The 19708-nt window shown below is 45.6% G+C and overlaps 1 protein-coding gene across 4 annotated transcripts in view; it reads left to right on the top strand.

The window, feature by feature from the left end:
- The window catches only part of LOC120956727 (LIM/homeobox protein Lhx3), a 42959-nt gene that overhangs the window by 787 nt on the left and 22464 nt on the right, over positions 1 to 19708 (top strand). The window contains exons 1-2 of one of the 4 annotated variants that reach the window (XM_049609712.1): positions 314 to 586; positions 1080 to 1677. In XM_049609712.1, the coding sequence (XP_049465669.1) occupies positions 1227 to 1677 (451 nt within the window). In that variant the 5' untranslated portion in view covers positions 314 to 586; positions 1080 to 1226. Of the gene's footprint in view, positions 1 to 311; positions 1678 to 19708 lie in introns of those variants that run through there. The other 3 variants (XM_049609711.1, XM_049609713.1, XM_049609714.1) reach the window with 3 other exon arrangements.

Raw genomic sequence — 19708 nt, 5'->3', positions numbered from 1 at the left:
CTATCACTCCGCGAACTACCCCATTAGGTCCGCAATTAGTAGGACCTCCTTCGGGGTGCTGCTTGCAGAGGTCGCCCTAGCCGTTAGTGCGTAATGACAGCGTGTGTCCTCCGAGCGATTAGATTCACCGGTACATACTGTGCTTCTGCTGCTACCGTGGCCTGCTGCGATAGCGCCCAGTTGGTGACAGTGGAAGCAACAATATCAACAACAACAGCAAAAAACCACGCTACACACAACATACACAAATTAGAACTACGGGGGTACACTTCTAAATCGCTCCAATCAGCTCGTCGCGCGACGGTCGTTGTCTTGGAGAGTTGTCTTGGGTACCGCGGACATGGGCAGGGTGGCGGTGGCCGGGTCTCGAAAGTGATAAGCAGGCGCTTCTTCACCACAGTGCCAATGGCACAGTGCTCTATGCTGTGTACGGGTGTTCGGTAGCACTCTTCCCAGACGGCTATACGTCGCGTCGTCTAGTCTCTCGGTCGTGCCGGTCGGGTTTTCGGGGCCATCAGCAGCAGCAGCAGCAGCAGTGCGTTCTACAAGTGCGTTTCGCGGTTCCCGGTGGACAAGTGGTACAACGGTGGGTTCGGTTTGGTACGCAGCCAAACCCTTTTTCGCTACCCGTTGCATAGGCAAGGTGATAAAACCCATACGGTTCGGGGTAAACGGGACGGGTAGGGCACCACGAAAGACGAACTCCTTCACGCACTTTACTCATTGGTTTGTGGAGGAGCCGTACTTTCACCTGTATGTGAGAAGTGTACCATGGATGGTCGTTATCGAAAGTAACCCCCCAACGAGTTCGGTGACGTTTGAGGGGGTGGTTGTGTTGTTGTTGTTGTTTTTTTTCTTCGTTCCTGCAACTTTGCAACGTACACGCACCTCGTGTACACCGACGCAACCACTGCAATCTAGTCGCCGTTGGTTAGTGGTCCGGTGCAGATGTTTTTTTTCGTTCACGGAACGAATCGTGTGTCAGTTTTTGGTGAACTTTAGAAGGAATTTCGTGTGTTTGAGTGTGTGCATTTCTTTTGTTCAAAATGTTTTATCAAGTATCTGAAAACTTTCAACAGAGTCAGTGTTTGTGTGTTTAGTGAATGTCAAAACCAACGATGTGAAAAGTGATCTTAAAAAAAAACTTCAAAAGAATCGCGTGTGTTGTAAAAGCTTGAAAACAGTGTCAAAGAAATATCCTTCCTGCCGAACCAGCAACCAGTTCAATGTCCGTGTGCGTGTCCTCTGCCGGCGGTACAATCGGTATCGATGCGATGTCACTCTCGCAGATGACATTGCCCTCCTCCATGATGCTCCCGCTAGCACATTCATCATCGTCCCTCGGGTCCGGCCACTCATCCCTGCTGAGTCACTCGATGGCCAATGGACAGACAAGCCTCGGTACGATCGGCTCACTCGACGGTGGTGGACTTTCCATCGGATCAACGAGATCACTGCAGCTGAACAGCGCGAGCAGTAGTAGCAACAACAGCAGCAGCAGCAGCAGCAACAGCAACGGACACGGTAGCCTGAGCGGTGGCAGTCTTACCGGGCTTCCGGCACTGCACGGGCAAAGCTCCACCATCGGCGCCGGCCTGTCCGGGGAGCTTCTCGGGGATCATCATCCAAATCCCGAAATGCTATTGGCACTGATATCACGTAACAAGGCTCTCGAAGGTAAGTTCAAGCCCGCCATAAACGCGCCCGCAGACTATCCACGGCTAGTCGCAGTCGCTACAAGCACTAAGCGGGGCCATAAAAATCAATACCCACCATTGGGGGATCTTCAAATCAAAGCCTTACTAAATCGGGGGATACCTTTTCTGGGGGATGGAGAAAACAACCGGGTGGGAATGAGTTGTAAGAAGAAGTGGGCACCGAAATAGATATCGTTTATTTTTTCATCGGTAGGTTCGGTTCCCCTAACCCCGAAAAGGGCAACGTTAGGCAACGCGTAAGCGAGAAATCGCATTCCACCGTTCCTGAACCGTTGTTCGATTATCTTCAGCTAGCCATCGCGCTGTGGGGCAGAAGATACGCGAACCGCGCAACCGATGATGATGATGCCGGTGATATCCGCGCTATCGGACCTACCGGTGACATATACAAGACAGTTCCACTTGTTCAAACTTCAATTCTCAGATCTATCGGCAACGTGCTTGCTGTGACTGCTTGTGGTACTAGAGCGCGACTTGCCGACTTGGGACGTTGACGGACGGATGTTTATCGGTAAATGACCGAGTGTCATTGGTTTGACATAGTTTTGGAACCAGTTCGGGAGTCCATTGAATGCTAGTTGGTCAATAATATTACCAAACGTGTATTTTTTGGATTTATCTTCTATGTACCGTACCGTAAAAGAACATTTACGCATGACCTTCGTCTATGGTTGGGTAGCACTGGGGTGGGAAGCCGCTTTGCTAATATTGCCCAAATCTCGCACCGATAATCCCGACCCAAGCGATGACAGCGTCAGCATCTACTACTCCAGCGTGTTTGTCTGTTTGCACTAGATAACAACCTTTTTGCGCCGGTGGAACATTGTCGCAGAGCGCGAAAAGTGCACAAACGCAATCCAGCGGCACATGCGCCGGAACCCGGCGGGAACCATGGACCCACCCTGCTTGGATTACATGCCCTCCCATTTCTGCCACTTCAGCAGCTACACCACAACACCGTAGTCGGTGGATTTGGTGTATCGAGAGCTGTACAAACAACAACGAATTGTACTATTCGCCGAGTCTTAGACGCTACGCTCAAGTACACCGCGTAACCGAGCAACCTTGAACACTTGTAGTTGGTGCGTTTGTTTGCATCGGCGCAGTGTTAGCGTCTTGGAAGATATTAGTTTCCTGAGTTACCGATAGAGCCATGGTACTTTGCCGAAGTTCCGGCCCAAAGACCACCCCCGGGTGAACCGTTCTTGATATCTCCTCATCTCTGGATGCTACTACAAGCTTGGGTACGCATCGTTTTACAAAAAAACCGTATCGGTGTCGTGCCCAGCACCCCACCCGATCGGGTGGAAAAGATATGCGACATTACAGCAAACGGTGTAAGATAAGTAAAAAGTTTCGTTCGCATCACTTTATCAAGTATCAAGTACAAAGTTGCCCGGGAGCTATCTGATCGCATGTACCACCACTCTTTTCTCTCACTTTCTTCTTCTTGCACAGATCAATAACTACCGAAATTATGTGATCGATAGGACTTCAACGTTTTGTAGCTGCCCTAAGACATTCTTTCGAGAGTACCAGAGATATATTATCACACCGCACCCAAGGTCAGGAAAAACTTTCCAATAGTGCACGTTTGCTTGGTCCCTTGTCAAGCAAGATCGTTCGATAAGGATCACCTCAGACGATGTTATCACGATCAAAACGCACTTCCTAGAAATGCCTACGCAATACTACGATTAGTATTGTTGTCTGTAGGTTCTAATGACAGTTTTTTTTTTATTAAATTCTCAATTCCCCGATTTGCATGCAACTGTAACTATCACTTTTGAGTGATTTTTCGGAATCAATGGACATAGGACGCGATTGCAGAAAACCTAGGCCAATCAAAAATCGCTAGAGCGTACCGTTTCGACAAGACCTCACCAACATAAATCAAACAAACGGATGTGATGTGTGCAGTGAGTAGGAGAAAAAAACGTTCCAAAGCATTCGCCAAAGTTCGCCAGACGAATTACAGCCCGTCTCAAGCGAAATTTCGGTAATGAAGGTCATACGGGGTTCAAACGTTCATACCGGCTAAAAAGCGCAATAAAATGTTTGCATATTTCTCGGTGCCTCGGAAAGCGGGAAAGTAAATGTCAATCGTTCCGAAGTCTAAGACTCTCTTCGGCCGATCGAGGGGCAAAGGTTATCAGTTACTCGCGTGCCAGTTTTCGTTGCACTGTCGGGGAGATTCCAAACAACACTCCACCAAAAAAAACCCTTAACCTCTAATCAACGTCAAAATTCATGGTATGGTACCTTATCGCCGGAAGTGTCCAGCAGCCGGTAGCAACCAGAAATGAAATCTTTGCTTTCCTCCTGCGATGCAGGCGACTCATGACGGTGGTGCGATGCCAGCAAATGGCAAATGGTTTGTGAGATGCGTTCCATACTGCAGCCGCTCGGCCCTCGCGGCCATTATGTAATGTGCCGTTTTATTGCAAAATAAAAGGAACCGTGTTTGGTGGCGACAGCGACCGTACACGGTTACCTGTTTTCCGAGCGTGTTTGAACATTTGAGCAAATGGGCCGAGTTACGCCGATAGACGATGTTCTACTTCTTAGAACATGTCGAACAGCGCCACTGCGCTTGTGACTGCCTGCCAGTGCCTGCCTGGCGTCTATCAGATAACATGCCAACCGTTTGATGGATGGGATCGACCACCGCTAATTGATGTCCCGGAACCTTTCGGCACGGACGGCGGTTGGGGATCGAGACTACTGGTCCCTCCCTCCATGAGTCTCTCGACCGCTGCTCGTCCACGGCAATCATGGATCCGGTCGCGGGATTCAACCGTGCACCTGCCCGAGCACGGTCAGTCTTACCCCGCATCAGGGTTGTCAAAATGAAGTCGCCTTACGTCGGAGGCACCCTTATGAAATTTGTGCAATCGATGGCTCGTGGCGCCTCCGTCGCACGCCTGACAAGCGAAACGCGCTCTTGCGCGCTGCTGTCCGCGTGTACGTCCGCATCTTCGCACAGCTCGCACAGATCGTCAACCAATCAATTTGATGGATCGTACAAACTATCGTACACACAGTCTACTCCACCAAATGGGATATTTGCCTTTACCGCTCGCCTTTCCTCACCGGAACCGACCGGGGTTGGTGACTGTTTTGGTGAAATATTCAATTCGATCAGCATGAAATGGAGCCACTATTTGACAAGAGACCGGGAGGAGGGAACCATCTAAACCGATGCATTTTAAAGCTCCCCTCCCCGAAGGGGTTGAGGTTTAATCTCGATAATTTGGTGAAATGTCGAATGCACTTCCAGTGCACTCAGGACGGGAAGCAAATTGGATGCATCACGATGTGTGTTGGGCTTTTGGGAAGCAATTCGGCCATGCAGGCTATTGATTTGTCACAATTGTCATAGTGATGTTTGCTCTTCAATCATCGCAAACGCTAATAGAATCGTTGGAAGGGAACTTCCTCATGCCCCAAATTGTGAGGTATTTTTATTTCTCAAATTTTCCTATTGCCACCGTTTTTCAATCCAACCCCCAGACTGTTTGGGACCAGAATGGGAAAGCGCCACCATTGAAGTACCACTGGAATTGGGTCGTTGAAGGCATACCTACATTCTCTAGCGGCCTGAGCCCCTTCCAATCTTGTGAGCAAGGCAATATACAACGTCAATAAGGCTCAGATTGATTATACGGAGCTATCGATATCGGATGAAAGTATTAATTATGTTTTCTAATTTATTGCCCAATTGTTCGCTCGCAACCTGTTATCAGCTGACGTCTGGAAGCGTTTTATTTATTTACCCCAGTGGCGATCGTTTTAGATTGAAGTCGCGTTTCGATTGACAGCCTTCAAATCGGGAAGGGCGCACTTGATTGAGCTGCCACGGATTGCTGACCAATTGGGATGAAATTCAATTAGGCAAACGAAGCATCAGAGCTAAGATAACAATTTAATTTAGGTTTCTTAGAGACACTCGTATACATTATATTGGAAAGCTGACAGTCTAGCTTTCTATTCTTGATATTCTTCATCAAGCTATCTTCAAAATGGAAAGAATGCTCGTATATAAACAATTTTGCGACCTTTAAGCTACCCAAAAACTGCATTCCCATGTGCCATACCCGTTTTGTACAATCCCTAATCCCACAGCGTCTTATCAGTGGTGGACACGAGCAGCGCTAAACCGGCCCGTTGTCTACGGTGTCGACTCGATACGCAATCTAAAAGTCGTCTACTCTGTAGCCAGTAAATCCCGTCCCACCACCACGACTCCGATAACCAACAACTGGATAATCCACCTGATCCTTGAATGTTCTTTTTTTGAAGCTCGCACTCAATAACGACGCGGGTTTTCGAGTGTACGTAAAAAAGAAGAGTTCGTCCACACGTACCCAACCGCGATCAAGTGTTTTTCGCTTTCATCCGTGAGGGGTACCGGAAATTGAAAATCACATCGAGCGAGCGAGAAAATGTGCATTGCCACAAACCATCGACACGCTTCGCGGCAGGGATGGTGCAGCCACGTGGCCGACGCCGCTGCATTCATTAGTTTCCGGTAACAACCACTGTACTAACAATTACCACCACCAGCTGGAGGCTCCCGAGGCGAGAGGTTTGTTTTATTTCTTCTTCCATCAACGGCTGACCACTTTTACGATCGCAAAATCAACAGCCCCGGGAGGGCCGGATCGATGGACGAGAATTAACGCACTCGACCCCCGGAACGTCGGTTTTCCCACTGGAGTGGAAAAAAATAGGCGAACGAAGGAAAGGAAAGCCCTGTGTACGCACGTGACCACGTGTGGACGTGCATTTCGTAGCTTGAACGGGGAGAAGCCACAACCCTCTAATTGAATGTGTGAAAACTGGTTGTTTAAATAGTTTTTGCCTCCAGGGCGTGTGCTGCTGGTGGTGGTAGTTGATTTTTTCCAGTTGCCGTGCTTCCTTTTCCTTGCCAGATTTGCCAATAATTGTTTGCCTATTCGATACGCATTGCCAACATCTGCTTCGTTTTTGTGTACCTTTTCTTACTTCTGAAGAGCTTTTTTGCATGTCTTCTTGTTAATACAGCTTAAAAAAGACAATTGAAGATTGGGACGTTTGGCTTTTCACTCAGCATTTTTTGTTGAGGAAACTTTTGTCCATCCCTATCTCCCGGCAATGCTTTTGTAGAGCTGAAAAACTTTTCCTTGTGTCCCATTCCATCGCATAGATTGTTTAGAAAATAGTTTCCTCTACCACACACCCTAAAAGCACTCTAAAGTGCCATTGTGTCCCAATTGTTTGCTTGAAACATCACGGAAAGGGGTGTGATTTGTCTTCGTCATCATGAAACATGTTTCGTTTTGCCATTTTACCCGGCATGGATCACTTGGAAGGGGAAAAAAAAGAAATGCAACAAACAACAAACGCCCTTCTTGATGCTTTTGAGGCAAAGGACATTGCAGGCGCGCGAACATGATCCGTGGGCGCGTGGCCACACGCACGGCGCTGTGGTTTGCCCACAACCCCCGTTACCGGGCGGATGTTTTGAAACATAATATTTATCGAGTCTCGAGGGCCATTGTTCATTTATACGCTATTTTCACGGGCACGTGTACACAGGCGCCGCAGGCAATCGAGGCCGACTTCGAGCACGGGCGATAAAAAGGCAAACCGATACAGCTCGTCGCGCAGTTTGAAAGCCCAACACACCCGAGGTCCTGCGGTTGGGCAAGCCGGTGGCACTTCCCATGCAATTACTCTGCTCCGGTTGGTGTAGTTGGTGTTGTTATGAGCTCAAAACGTTTGTAAAGTGTGGGAAAAGTTTGTTTAGCGCTGGATGGGAATTGAATCGATTCTTCATGAGCATGGTGAATGTGAAGAGGAAAAGATTTGAGAACGGAAAGACAGAATCAACACTACACTGGATTATGCTTGATTTGGGTATTTTGTCCTATCCATTTGCATCTACAAGCATTCCAATTGTCATCTTACATTTTTGGGCCTACTATTTGACCTGTGTGCCGTACCTTGCTGTAACATAAGACAGTAAAGTACACGGAGCTTCAAGAGGTGCGTCTGTATATTTAGGGCATCTCTCAAAGCTGCCATGTCCTGTGTGATCGCATTACACCCACTCCCCGCTATGCTAAACCAGACGATTAGCATAAGAATTCGGAGTCAGAAAAACAAAAACAGACAGCACACTTCCATCTACCATATGGTTCCGGAAGGAAGCGATACGGCGGCATGGTATCCATTGCGACTCTTCCAAAGCGGTAGCATCATTCTCTGCCTTTTCCCCCACCCTTTGGTCACGGGCCGATGCGTTTTATAGCGTTGCAGACCATTTTTTACAGCTTTAGCCGATCCCGTACACCGACCCCAGGGGTTGACTCATTAATCGTCCTTTGCGCACGGAAGTTGTAGGTAGTTGTCAGACTGCAAGGTTAGGTAGAGAGGAAAAAAAAGATGCGTCCTGAACGTGGAAGAATTGGTTGGAGGGTAATGAATACAAATCGTACAGGATTGTGTACAGTGTGGTGCAATTTATACGCTAAAGCCTGGAAGTTGTTGGAGTTGATCAAACTCATTCGAAATAGTGCCTTGAAAAAGATTCAACATTGAACAAAAAACCATTTGTGATCAAATCTTTTGTTTTATGTCAGTCTTTTAAGTTACTGAACAAAATATATTCTAGTTTGGATGATACTCTTTGTTCCTTCCGAACTAATATTTTACTATATTGTAGATAAATGATTATTTATCAGACTCTATCACAATGATTTTCTTTTAAGAGAAATTCTGAAGTAATTCTGAGAAGAAAAACATAAAATTCAATTTATGTAGACATCAATGCACTTATTTGTTTTCCTCGGCTATTGTCTTTTCACACACTATCTGCCTTCACTGTTCTACCTTCTACTACTACCGGTGTTAATGAGCGTTCAGGATGCGTCTGTGTACGAACGCGCGTGCTGACTCCTTGCTCAGGGGTCATCCGAAAAATTATCCATTGCCACGCGAAAAGGGGAGTGTGCTGTGTTACCACTTAGCAGCGCTTAGGGTGTGTACCGCATATATTTCTCATGTGTGTATGTGCGATGACCAGCCACCACCTTGTGTCTAGTGTTTCGTTCTGTTCCTGGTTTACCTTTCTAGCTGTTTTTTTTTGCACCTTGATCGCGTGTCGGTATGGTGAGGGAATGGATTTTTTTCCAATACATTGAAACTTGAACCCTTGGGGAAAAGGTTGGGTTCGTTGCCGCTTTTTATCCCTTTTGCGATGAGTGTTTTTGTCGTTGCATAAGTGCATGGATGGTACGGGGAATTCTCTGGCTGAACGATAGCGGCCAAATGTCACTCATAAATCAGGAGCACACCGACGATTTACGACAGATGACCATATGGTTCTGCGGAAGGTGATCTAAAAGACGACCCTTGCGAGTGTTTGGCTTTGTTACGTTGGCGAAAATGTGAGTGTTTTTGTACAAGAGATGACTGTTATGGAAGATTTGTTGGAAAACCAATTAATTTGAATAGCTGTTGGTTAAACTTGATTGCATTGAAGAATTTTTGGTTCCAAGCTTTGTTTAAAGAACCATCGCTAGTCATTCGTTTTGAAGTGTGATCTTTTCTATAGCCTTTAAACGTTGAAGCGTTCTCTAATACAATGTAATGTTTTGCAAACGAAAGAGAGAAAAAACGCACATTCTTACACCATCCAACCAGACGCGCCTGTCCCGAGGGAAGATGTCAACGCCATGTTGAATTTACCCGTCGCGTCCCTGACAGCTTGGCTGTCCGACATCCCATAGTAAGCTTCGTTTCCGGTTCCAACGCCCGGATCTCACCCGCTGATCCAACGAGATGGGGGAAAAGCAACATACAACGTTCGCATGCGCAGCCATTTTCTATGTTTGTGTTTTGCCTTGCCCAGGATATGACAAACCGCTGGCAGGGATGGCATCCCGAGGCATTCCATTTTTGTACCGAACCTGACTTACCGTTGCCCCTTACGGGCACATTACTGCGTTTCCGACAATGCGGCCACGGGTCGGGTGCAGACGGGTCGGTGTCTCACCAAACACGGCACCACCAACCTATCTGCTATGGTTTAGGTTGCTATCCAATGGGTTGACTTGTCCGGACACTAAAGTCCAACTAATCGCGTACCCCCGCCTTCCAGTCGCTTCCCGGGCCCGTGTAGCTCGTGTACCATTTGTTCGGATGAATGGGATGAATTATTAAAACTAAGCCAAAGTATCATCCGATGGTGACAGATATTTGAAACCGCTGATAAAACCACCACAATGAACGAACACTATTTGCTCTGGTGCCACTGGTGCGTTTTGTGTTCGGTTGCCTGTCATGCTAGGAAAATGGATCAGTTTTCCAGTTGTGCGTTGTTGTGGTCTGTCTAGTTGGTTTGATGCTCTAATGCAACCTCACCTCACACAAACACTTGTGCAAACATTTTGGCACTTACTTTGATGTCAGGTAGCTCCTGTCCGTCGGGAGAGTAACTGGAGCAACGCAAAAACACGAAAATACACCGAAAGGTGGGGTCTGCATGTATCTCCCTGCATAGCGTTTCGAAGCAAACCTCAGTCGCCGAAGAGCGTCTGTTTTGTTTGCACTTGGTTCGTTAGGAGTGGCAAGAGCGCAAATATTTACCCAATTCATAAATCTTATTTGCATTTAATTCTTTATATGAAGTACCGTGACGTGCGGACGTTTGGTTAGGGGAAACTTGCATGGTTTGAGAGAAAGAGAGAGAGAGAGTGCTCGTTGAACACGTGCTCAGGAAAGATATACTTTAAATTGCTAGACTACCTGATGAGTTGGTATTTTTCTGGAGCAAAATTAAGCACTGTGAAATATTGAAATGATTTTAAGCAATACGGCCTTTTTGGACCGTTCCTCATGAATAAAAAAAAATATATTGAAATGATGTTGACAATACCAACGCAACATCATGACCAATAACATATGACATAAAACGCGATATTAATACTTTCAACGTCATGAACATTCAACTGTCAATTTTTCCAGCCCAAACAAAAACCACCACTAAAACCCATGCATCGCTTTATCAGTACCCATTGACCATTCGTACCTAAGCGTAAAGCTGCCCGGAGTTCAATGCAGTAGTCCTTTATCGGTCGCTTATCGCTTATGTTGTAGCGCTACAGTACTGCATCGGTATTAAAACAACACTGCCCCGTGGAGGCTTGGCTTCGTGCTGCGGAGTTAGCGTAGTTAGCGGAGTTAGCTCATATCACTCCCCCTAGATGACGGTGCATTAACGAAGATATATTTCCCCGGAGATCGACACCGGTTCGACAAGGTGGTCCCACAAAGTATGCTCCAGATTAAACAGGTGCGCTCGGTTGCAGCTATGTTGCAACTATTCAAACAGCAACATGGAACAACAAACCGTTGTGCAATGGTGGGTACACCCAACGGAGTGCTGCCCGAAATGCAATCGAGTTTTTGTGTTAAGATATAAAAGAGTCAAACTGCTCGCGCACGGCTCAAGCGTTTGTACTTGTGTACTGGAACGCGTGCAGTAGGTGTCGAGTTCTTCCCCAAGATGAATGTTTTCCCTAGAAGAGTTGTTGTTGTGCTAGTGCTAGTGGTTAGTGAAGTGGTTCAGGTGATTCAATTTTCGACCATCGTTACACCCTGTTCGTTTGCATCCCATTTTGCTTACAGTGTACCGGCGGGTGTCTCACCGCTCCCTTGCCCGACCCGCTCGACTATCTGCCAACGCTGGAGTACCTTCGGAATGTACTTCGTGTTAGTGCACACTCGCTGTCAGAAGTGACACTGGAAACGCAGCTACCACTTACCTACAATGTCTCCGAAGCGCTACACAGTGTCCGTGGCTCTCTTAACGTTGCCCAAAATGCAACGAAGACGATCACGGAACTGTTCCAAGCGAATGATACCTTTCAAATGCAACAGCTAGCCGAGGCGCTCGACGAGATCCAGCAGAGTTTGTGTGATTCTGAGTTCCGCTTTCCTGAGTACTTTGGGAAAGAGAGCGCTACGCCCGATATGAAGCAGCTGAAGCACACCATGAGCGAGCACTTGAAGAAGGTGCAGTTCGAAAAAGACACTCTGGAATTTGATGATCTTCGGGCAATTAATAACTTTCTGTTAGGCGCCACCAGCCAGGCAATGGTCGCGACAGTGGCAGTGCACATAGTTTCGAGCGTCGAAAAGCTAGAATACTATCTGAGAGCCATTTTCTTTCCACCGGACATGGAGGCGACGGCACTGAAAGAGCTTCAGGCTATTGGCCAGCTCGTAAGATCCTACAATCAACTGTACGGTGCTGCCTTGCGAACGGCATCCACGCGGTTTCAAGACGAAGCATCACAGGGACGTCAGCTGTTTCGAACCATGGTTGGCACCGGAGCACCAGAGCATCTTCCAGAGAGTGTGAAAAATGCACCCGAAGAGTTCTACGACCAGGTAGACAACTTTATCCGCACCACACTCGAGGATCTACAGTCGACGACGCGCAAAGGAAACGATCGCTTCGGAGAAGTCGTACAAAACATCCTGTACACGTCGTACGGGCTGCACTCGTCGGGCATGGAAATGTTGCGCCCCTACGTGCGGCACTACGAATGTGTGTTGAATCTGGTCCCCCGTACGCAAACAGTTGCTGGAGCTAGTTTAGGTTCGGTGGCGCTCTGCTCGAACGAAGCCACTGCGCCGCTGTACGACTCGACCATGGTTTATCGTCAGAAAATTGGACATCTTCAGCGTGAAATCTTTGAGGGACTGCAAACAGCGATCGCTTGTACTGATGGCGATTGCTCTTTGGTAATTAGAAAGGATTAGTTTCATGATAATTGTCTCTTAATTCGCTCTTTTTAATACATCTTTTCTCCCAGGTCTATAGCGAGACGGTGGATCTAATAAAAGCAAGGACAGATGCGGTGAAAGCGTTCACGGTTGATTTAGCGCCGTATCGAGAGCAGCTGCTCAGCTGCATTTCTTCTAAATACGAGGTCGAGATGGTACAAGTGCTGGATATGTCTGCCAACTTTGACAAGTGTGTTAAAATGTCTTATTAATACATCTAAGTGTTATAACCTAACCCTAACATACTACAAAAAAAAATAAATTAATATAACTGAATGACTCTAACGACATGATCAGTCAAACGTGATCGTCCCTTTGGGACATTGTTTTACTCATTGAAATCCACCTTTTCAATAAAAAACGGGGCGGTGTATAGCTGATTTTAAATACCGGGGAAAAACGATTACAATGCCAATCGCAAAACGTCACGGAACTACATCGCTGGATCAATTAAAATTTACACGAACAAATTGTTCTCTGTCGGCTTTCCTGGCCCTCAACCGGGGAGCGTAAATCAGAGAGACTCCTTTCCATTCTGTCCTGTGTTTTTTGTTCCGTATATTTCATTCGCCCACCCAATATCGGGTGGGTCCGAGGGGGGTGAAGGAGGAAGAATCCATTTAACCGTACCGTACACCATCTGTGGTTATTTATTTCGATAATGATATCCTAATGCATTCTCCGGGAACGTCGCGCCAAACACGGTCAACGGTGGTGCCGAGAAAATGGAACGAGGGGAACTACTCCCTTTTCTGTTGTTTTTTGTTGCTGCTGCTGTTGTTGCTGTTGCCTGTCGGGCTCTTTTGCTTCCTATTTCCCCCCCCCCCCCACATCCTTTCATCGAGCAACACCCAAAGTACAAAATAGCGGAAGGAAGCAACCCATTATTACGGACATGCAGTATACTATACAGCACACATTGCCCATCCATGTGCACGTGGATTAATGTTTAGCTTTGCCACACGCTGCCATTCCCCATTGCCCTGTTCTGCCCACCGGGCGAGGGGGAAAAAGTGAAAAAGCCGGTGAATAATTGAATGACGGTAAAAACCAAACGTCTGGAATTTGGTTTGATGGATGTCGCGTGTGTGTGTGTTTGTGATGAGATCGATGGGTGGGTGACAATGAGTGAGTGAGGCGATATGAAGGACGAATTAGACCAACTTGCTGAACCGACCGAGGGAAGGCAAGGAGGGAAAAGAGTTTTCCCTTTGTTTGCGTTCACTTCATCGGAAGGATTTTTGTTACGTGAGTGTTGGCGAGTCCTTATGGTGAGAGGTTTTCTATTTTGTATTTTGTGGCTGTGGGGTGAGTTAGCAGGCAGTGACAGCCAACTTGACATTGGCTTCGAGGGTGTTAGATTTGTTTGCGTTTAGCTATGCGTCGTGAATGGTGATTATGCTCAAGAGATCGTTCACTTTTTAATCTGTAAATTAGGTGGCTGAAGAGGAGCTTGTTGTGAACTGAAGCAGTTAGAAGTAGGTTTTTATGCGTAATTTGATCAACACTACAGAAAAGGATTATTATGTAAACAGCAATCATCAGTTGTTAAAATGACATTTTTAAAACGTGCTTGAGAGACTGACAAACGTAGGCAATAACGATTATAAATTGTTTATAACATTAAAGCCTTTATTACATTGTTAGTTGAAAATTTAAAAACAATTATGCCAATTTATAATAATTTATCAAAATGCACTAATTGAAGTTCCAATTCAACTAAAGTTTAATCTCCCAAACACACTTAACAACAAAAGATTTTTATGTTTTCACCTCATTATTTCCATGCCCTTATCCCAACTGGAAAAAAAATATGATTACTAAAATTTGCCACAATATGTCATTCGCCATGATTAAGCAGCGTTATGCGGCATGACTTTCAACCCTTAATCCGTACCACAACCAATCCGTTCCTCGACAAATGATAGCGTTTTTTTACCATTCCCCCCTTACACATCGTTTGTTTTTAAATTCCATTACTGCCGGCAAAACCCAACATCTTCTCACACAAAAAAGCCCAATGCGAACCATAAAACGCGCACTAATAAAAAGCAAACGGCTGTATATTAACCTTTCACATAATTTCTCAAACAATGCAGTCGCCTTCTTTATCGACTACAGTCGCGTTTCTTTTCGTTTTGCGCCATTTTTTTTTTCGTTTCATGTTTTGTTCACCACAAACGATGTCCGCCTTTTTCTCCGACAGCCAAGACAATCCGGGGTGGAAGGATAACACATCCGTTTTCAAAACCAAAACAAAATGCTTTGTAAAAAAATGAGAATAGAGAATGGAAACTCCGTGTATGAATATTTCATGATGCGTTAGAATCATCGCCGGCACCCTCTCATAAACCACGCCTCGGTCGGATTGACCGAGACGTGACCGAAAACAAAAAGTCATAAACTCCCGAACGGAATCCCTCCCCGGCACAGTTGCTGTTGTTGTGTGCGTTTTTCAGGGGGCTTAAACACCCCGAACAAAGATTCATTCATACCTCCGTTCCCTGCGTGTCTGCTGAGAAACGCACCTCTGCTAGCCCTAGCCTGGGAGGGATGTCCTGTGGGGAGAGTTTTTACTTCACGAGCGACCCAAAATGCAGGGCAGAAGTAGCAACAGCAAAAAATGGAACGGTATGTAAAAGTATTTTTCACAACCAACCAACAAAAAAGGGGATACCATTACTAGAAATACTAACACACACATGCACACATGTGTTAAGGTTGTAGCGAAGCGAGGGATTTTGGGCGAGGTGGAGATGGACAATAATTTAAAGAAAAATGTACACCACACGGGAGGCAAAAAAACCGAACACGACTTTGTGGATTTTTTGTGAAACACATTACTTCATAAATGTCATCCAAACTGGGGAAAGCAATACACTCAAAGTGAAATGGAATGTGCTATAATAAATAGCAAAAAATGTCAAAAGTTCGGAGATTGTTTAAGAGGGTGAGGTTTTTCACCTTTTTCATGTGTTCGTTTTTTAATATCATTTGAGTTTTTAGGGAATCCTTTACGTTTCCAGGGGTTTAAGTAATTTTTTGTGGTCGCCTTCAATACATAACTCTATTATTAGGTTTCTAATGAAACTCAAAACAAGACTTGCACTAATTTAGGAGACATTATAAAGCTCAACTTTTGTCTTTTAAAACAAAACAACTAGGAAACAAAAACGAATCGATGTTTAAATATTACAACAATTTCCATTCATCGTTGCAACCAGCAAATATATTACAGATTTTTGTATTTAATTAAAATGATAATAACAAACCTGATGTATATTGGGTTACCTCAAGAGGGAAGTATTATTAGAAGCAATTTCTAGAATTATTTTAATGAAAAATGGTATTATTTTAGCAACATAACTTCTTTGTTCTTTTGTATAATTATTTATACGAAACTTTTTATCAAAATATATAACAATTTATGTTAAATGTGTTTTTGATCAATTTTTCAAAAGTTAAATTGATATCATTGTCTGTTTCACAATGTATCTATTTTCTATATTATGTACTGCACAGCGGCTACACACGCGCACACAAATGCTGTAAGACACTCCCAGCTTTTCGGCCGAACAAGAAACACACAAAAACCACAACTTCTCTGTGTGGCGCGAACGCTTTGTTTACGATCTGTAAACGTCGATCGATCGATTGGCAAACTCGGCGGCTGCTCAAAACCATCCCCGCTCGCCTGCTCCGATCGCTCTGGTTTGAGGTTTTTCCAATACTTCCGGCGATTATCATCCGAAACAAGAGGGTCGATTGTAGAAAACCCGATACATACTGACCCAGGCGCGGTTCGGTCTGGGAAAAAGGGCGGTTTGCAGCTCTTTTTTAACCATCCTCCATTCCTGCCCAACCTTTATCACCCCAAAACCTTACCAATAATGATGTGTGAGCAAGCATTAGCGCACCAACCTTGTTCCCGCACGGCTCGCGTTTTCCACCCGGTTTGAAGATTCCACATTCGATTGAGCTTGAATTAGCCGCTTTGAGTTCGGACTCACCCACCGGCCACCCACTTCCGGCACAATATTGCATTAAGCGGGGATTGTATCCAATTTTATTTATAACCTCACCTCGCTCTTGGCTCGAGCAGATTGAATGATATGTGAGTATGTGTGTCTGTGTGCCCTACCCTTCACATGTGTGGCGTACATTTTCCAAGGTGTGGTGTTCGCTGGCTTTGTCCCATTTTCTGACACTCGCAGTGGGTCGATTATTCGATGGTCAATTCGGTACCCGCTGCCCTGCTACCGGGTGTGCTGCTTATCGGACACTAGCATTTATGTGAGTGTTAAATGTGGGTCAGTGTCATGGACGTTGTGAATCACATAGATGTTGAAGCGATTTTCGAAAAATAAGACACGAGTAGTTTCCTTTTTTAGAAACCTGGATTTAGATAAACGAACGTGCATGCGTTCAACGTGCAAGGGGGGACTGTTCTGTGGAATGGTAAATGCATTTGAAGCAAAAATGAATTTTTGAAATTTCACCTGAAAGTTATGGATCATCGATTCACCACAACGCTTCAACACAGTTTTCCAGAATTGTTTTATCTATTCCGAATTCCAAATATCTTTTATGTTATCAGATGTACGTACTATGATTTCTGAGGAAGATTTTGTGACATTCGAACATCAAATGACAAAGTTTCTTTATAATGTTGTCACTATGTCACTAGACATTTCACGCTTTCTAAGGCGATTTGAATCCCTGAAAAATTCCTGGGTGAATTCTTGTACTTGAATCTTGAATTCATTTTGGAGAGATAAGAAGTTCAACGATACTAAAACAGTCATGTTGATGTTTAACAGAAACCTCAAATTCCTGTGATTATTAACAGGTGAACGTGATGACTTCATTCTCTGCTCGTTTGTACGAAGAATTAATGGGCATATGGAGTTACTCAAAATTTAGCATTAGACCGTGACATCATTCTTCATGAACGACAGAGTCTCCCAGTAACAATTCCTCATAAGATCTTATTACACAATATGATTGCTTAATAGTAGAGCAATACATATTCTGGGTATATTTCTCGCAAGCTTGTATCATTATCGTTACCAAAAAACAAATCCATTTCCCACTTCTCCTACCAAGTAAGTCACACTGCCGTGCTGCTCTTGCTTTCCAAAAACACATGCGAAGAAACAGGTTCTTGCATAAAAGTGCATTTCATTTCACGGCCTATCTTTTCTCCCGTGCGCGTTCGTTGATTTATGATCGTGTCCATTTTTCGCCCTGTTACCACCAGCAGCGCACCGGAACCATTTGTGCCATCTCCCGGTTCGCGGATCCCCCATGGTTACATGCACAAACGGTTTAATTTATTGCCTGCTGAAGAAGCTGCACACCAACTCGTCCAGAAAAAAAACCTCCTCGAAGCCACGACTTCAACGACTGCTCCCGGAGTCCACCGCAGGGGAGTTTTTGCTTTTTCGCTTTCAAGCTAACCGTGCGCCTCCATTAAACTGTTCGTCGTTCACCGCTCAACGGGTTACTTCGGTCTCGAGCGACTCCCAAAACGGAAGGAAAAACCCGTGCTAACGTACATTCGGAACCGCCAGCCTGCCGTCACTTGTCACGCGCACCAGTGCACTGGCCGCGTGTGTCAGCGTGTTTTATTTACCCAACAAAATCGGGACGAACCCATTTTCGGGCGGCCCCGTTTCGCTTTTTTTTGTCGCTGTTGTTATTCCGTGTACGGCAGGAAAAAGGTCCTGATCGCTGCGGGTGTTCCTGCCGGATGTGTGTATGCGGTCCGGTGTTGCTGGTACCGGGCGGTGTGGCATCCCGCCGTGTAAATGTCACACCCGTCCGAGTGCGTAATAATGTTTTATGTACTGTCATTCTCGAAAACACCGCAGCGCGTGCTGTGTTTGTCTGAGCTGACTTTTCCTACTGTGTGTTTGTTGTGTGTGTCTGTGTCGTGTGGCTGGTTTTCAGCGGGGAAAAGCCAGGCAGTCACAAAACAGGGATCCAGCTTTTCTGTCGCGGAAAGGCAACGGGGTATGGTAGATGATAGCTATTTATTGCACATGTGCACACTCCAAAGTTGTTCGGCCCTTGGTACAAAAAACGAATCCCCCCGAGCGGAGGAAAAAAGGCAATAAAATTAACAAACGGCCCTTCCGGGCAATGACACATTGGCCTAGGGATGAGGGAACAAGGGACGCGATCGAAACAAGGATCCTCGCGTACGCGCGTTCACACCTTCCATTTGTAACGCTCAGTGTCAGCGTGAAGGATCATATTTCACCGAAGGATGATCAACCCTCAAGAACCACTCGTTGTACACAGACATACACACACACACTCTTCATAACTTGTGTGGAGTTAGTTTAAACGAATTAAGCGTAATTTAATAGCTCGATGTTGTACCGCTTTCGAAACATTCAGCCACAGAGCCCATCCCGCCGCTGGCGGAGCGATAAATATTACGTTTTATTGCGTTATAAGTGATAAAACAAATAAATTTGCCATTTGTGTGTGTGTGTGTGTTTTCCCCCCAACCACCGGGTAACATCAGCACGCGGCCGCATCAAGCTGCAGTGCCTCGGTTAAGTGCTCAGTTCGATTTCGATGGAATCAATTTAATTGTTTTGTTTTATTTTTTCACACAATAAACCCCGCTTCATAGAAACCCCTTTTTGTGCGATTGGCTCGATGGGATAATTGTCCTTTTGAACGTCCAAAAGTGAACACTCCGAGTACTACGGATGACCGTACCGAAAAGTTGTAAAGTTTAATCGGTTAATTTCATCGCAACGGAATGATTACGCTATAAAATAACGCTATTTTTGCGAGCGCAATTCCCGTTCGATCGACATAGATGCAAACAGAAAGCCGGCTGCTTTATAGATGAAAGCACACTCGCACAGGAACAAACTGCTTGCTTAACGGCAATACAAGTAATTCCGAGAACTAAAGCGATCTACAAGAAGCTGGGGAAACTTTCCCTCATATTACACCCCACAAATTGTATCCCTTTTGCTTCGGAGCTTCTTCGAGAGTGCCGTAAAAGTGATTGGACGACTTCCTGGAAACGCAGCATAAAGTGCAGTGTGATGCAATTTTTGCTGCTCGATATGCAACTTTACCATTTTGAAGATGCCTTGCAATATCGTAAAAGCTTTCCTGCGACT

This window comes from Anopheles coluzzii, chromosome 3, assembly GCF_943734685.1.
Source record: "Anopheles coluzzii chromosome 3, AcolN3, whole genome shotgun sequence".
NCBI classification, from domain to species: Eukaryota; Metazoa; Arthropoda; class Insecta; order Diptera; family Culicidae; genus Anopheles; species Anopheles coluzzii.
Note: the sequence above shows the minus strand (reverse complement) of the source record. Positions and strands in the feature narration are given on the sequence as shown.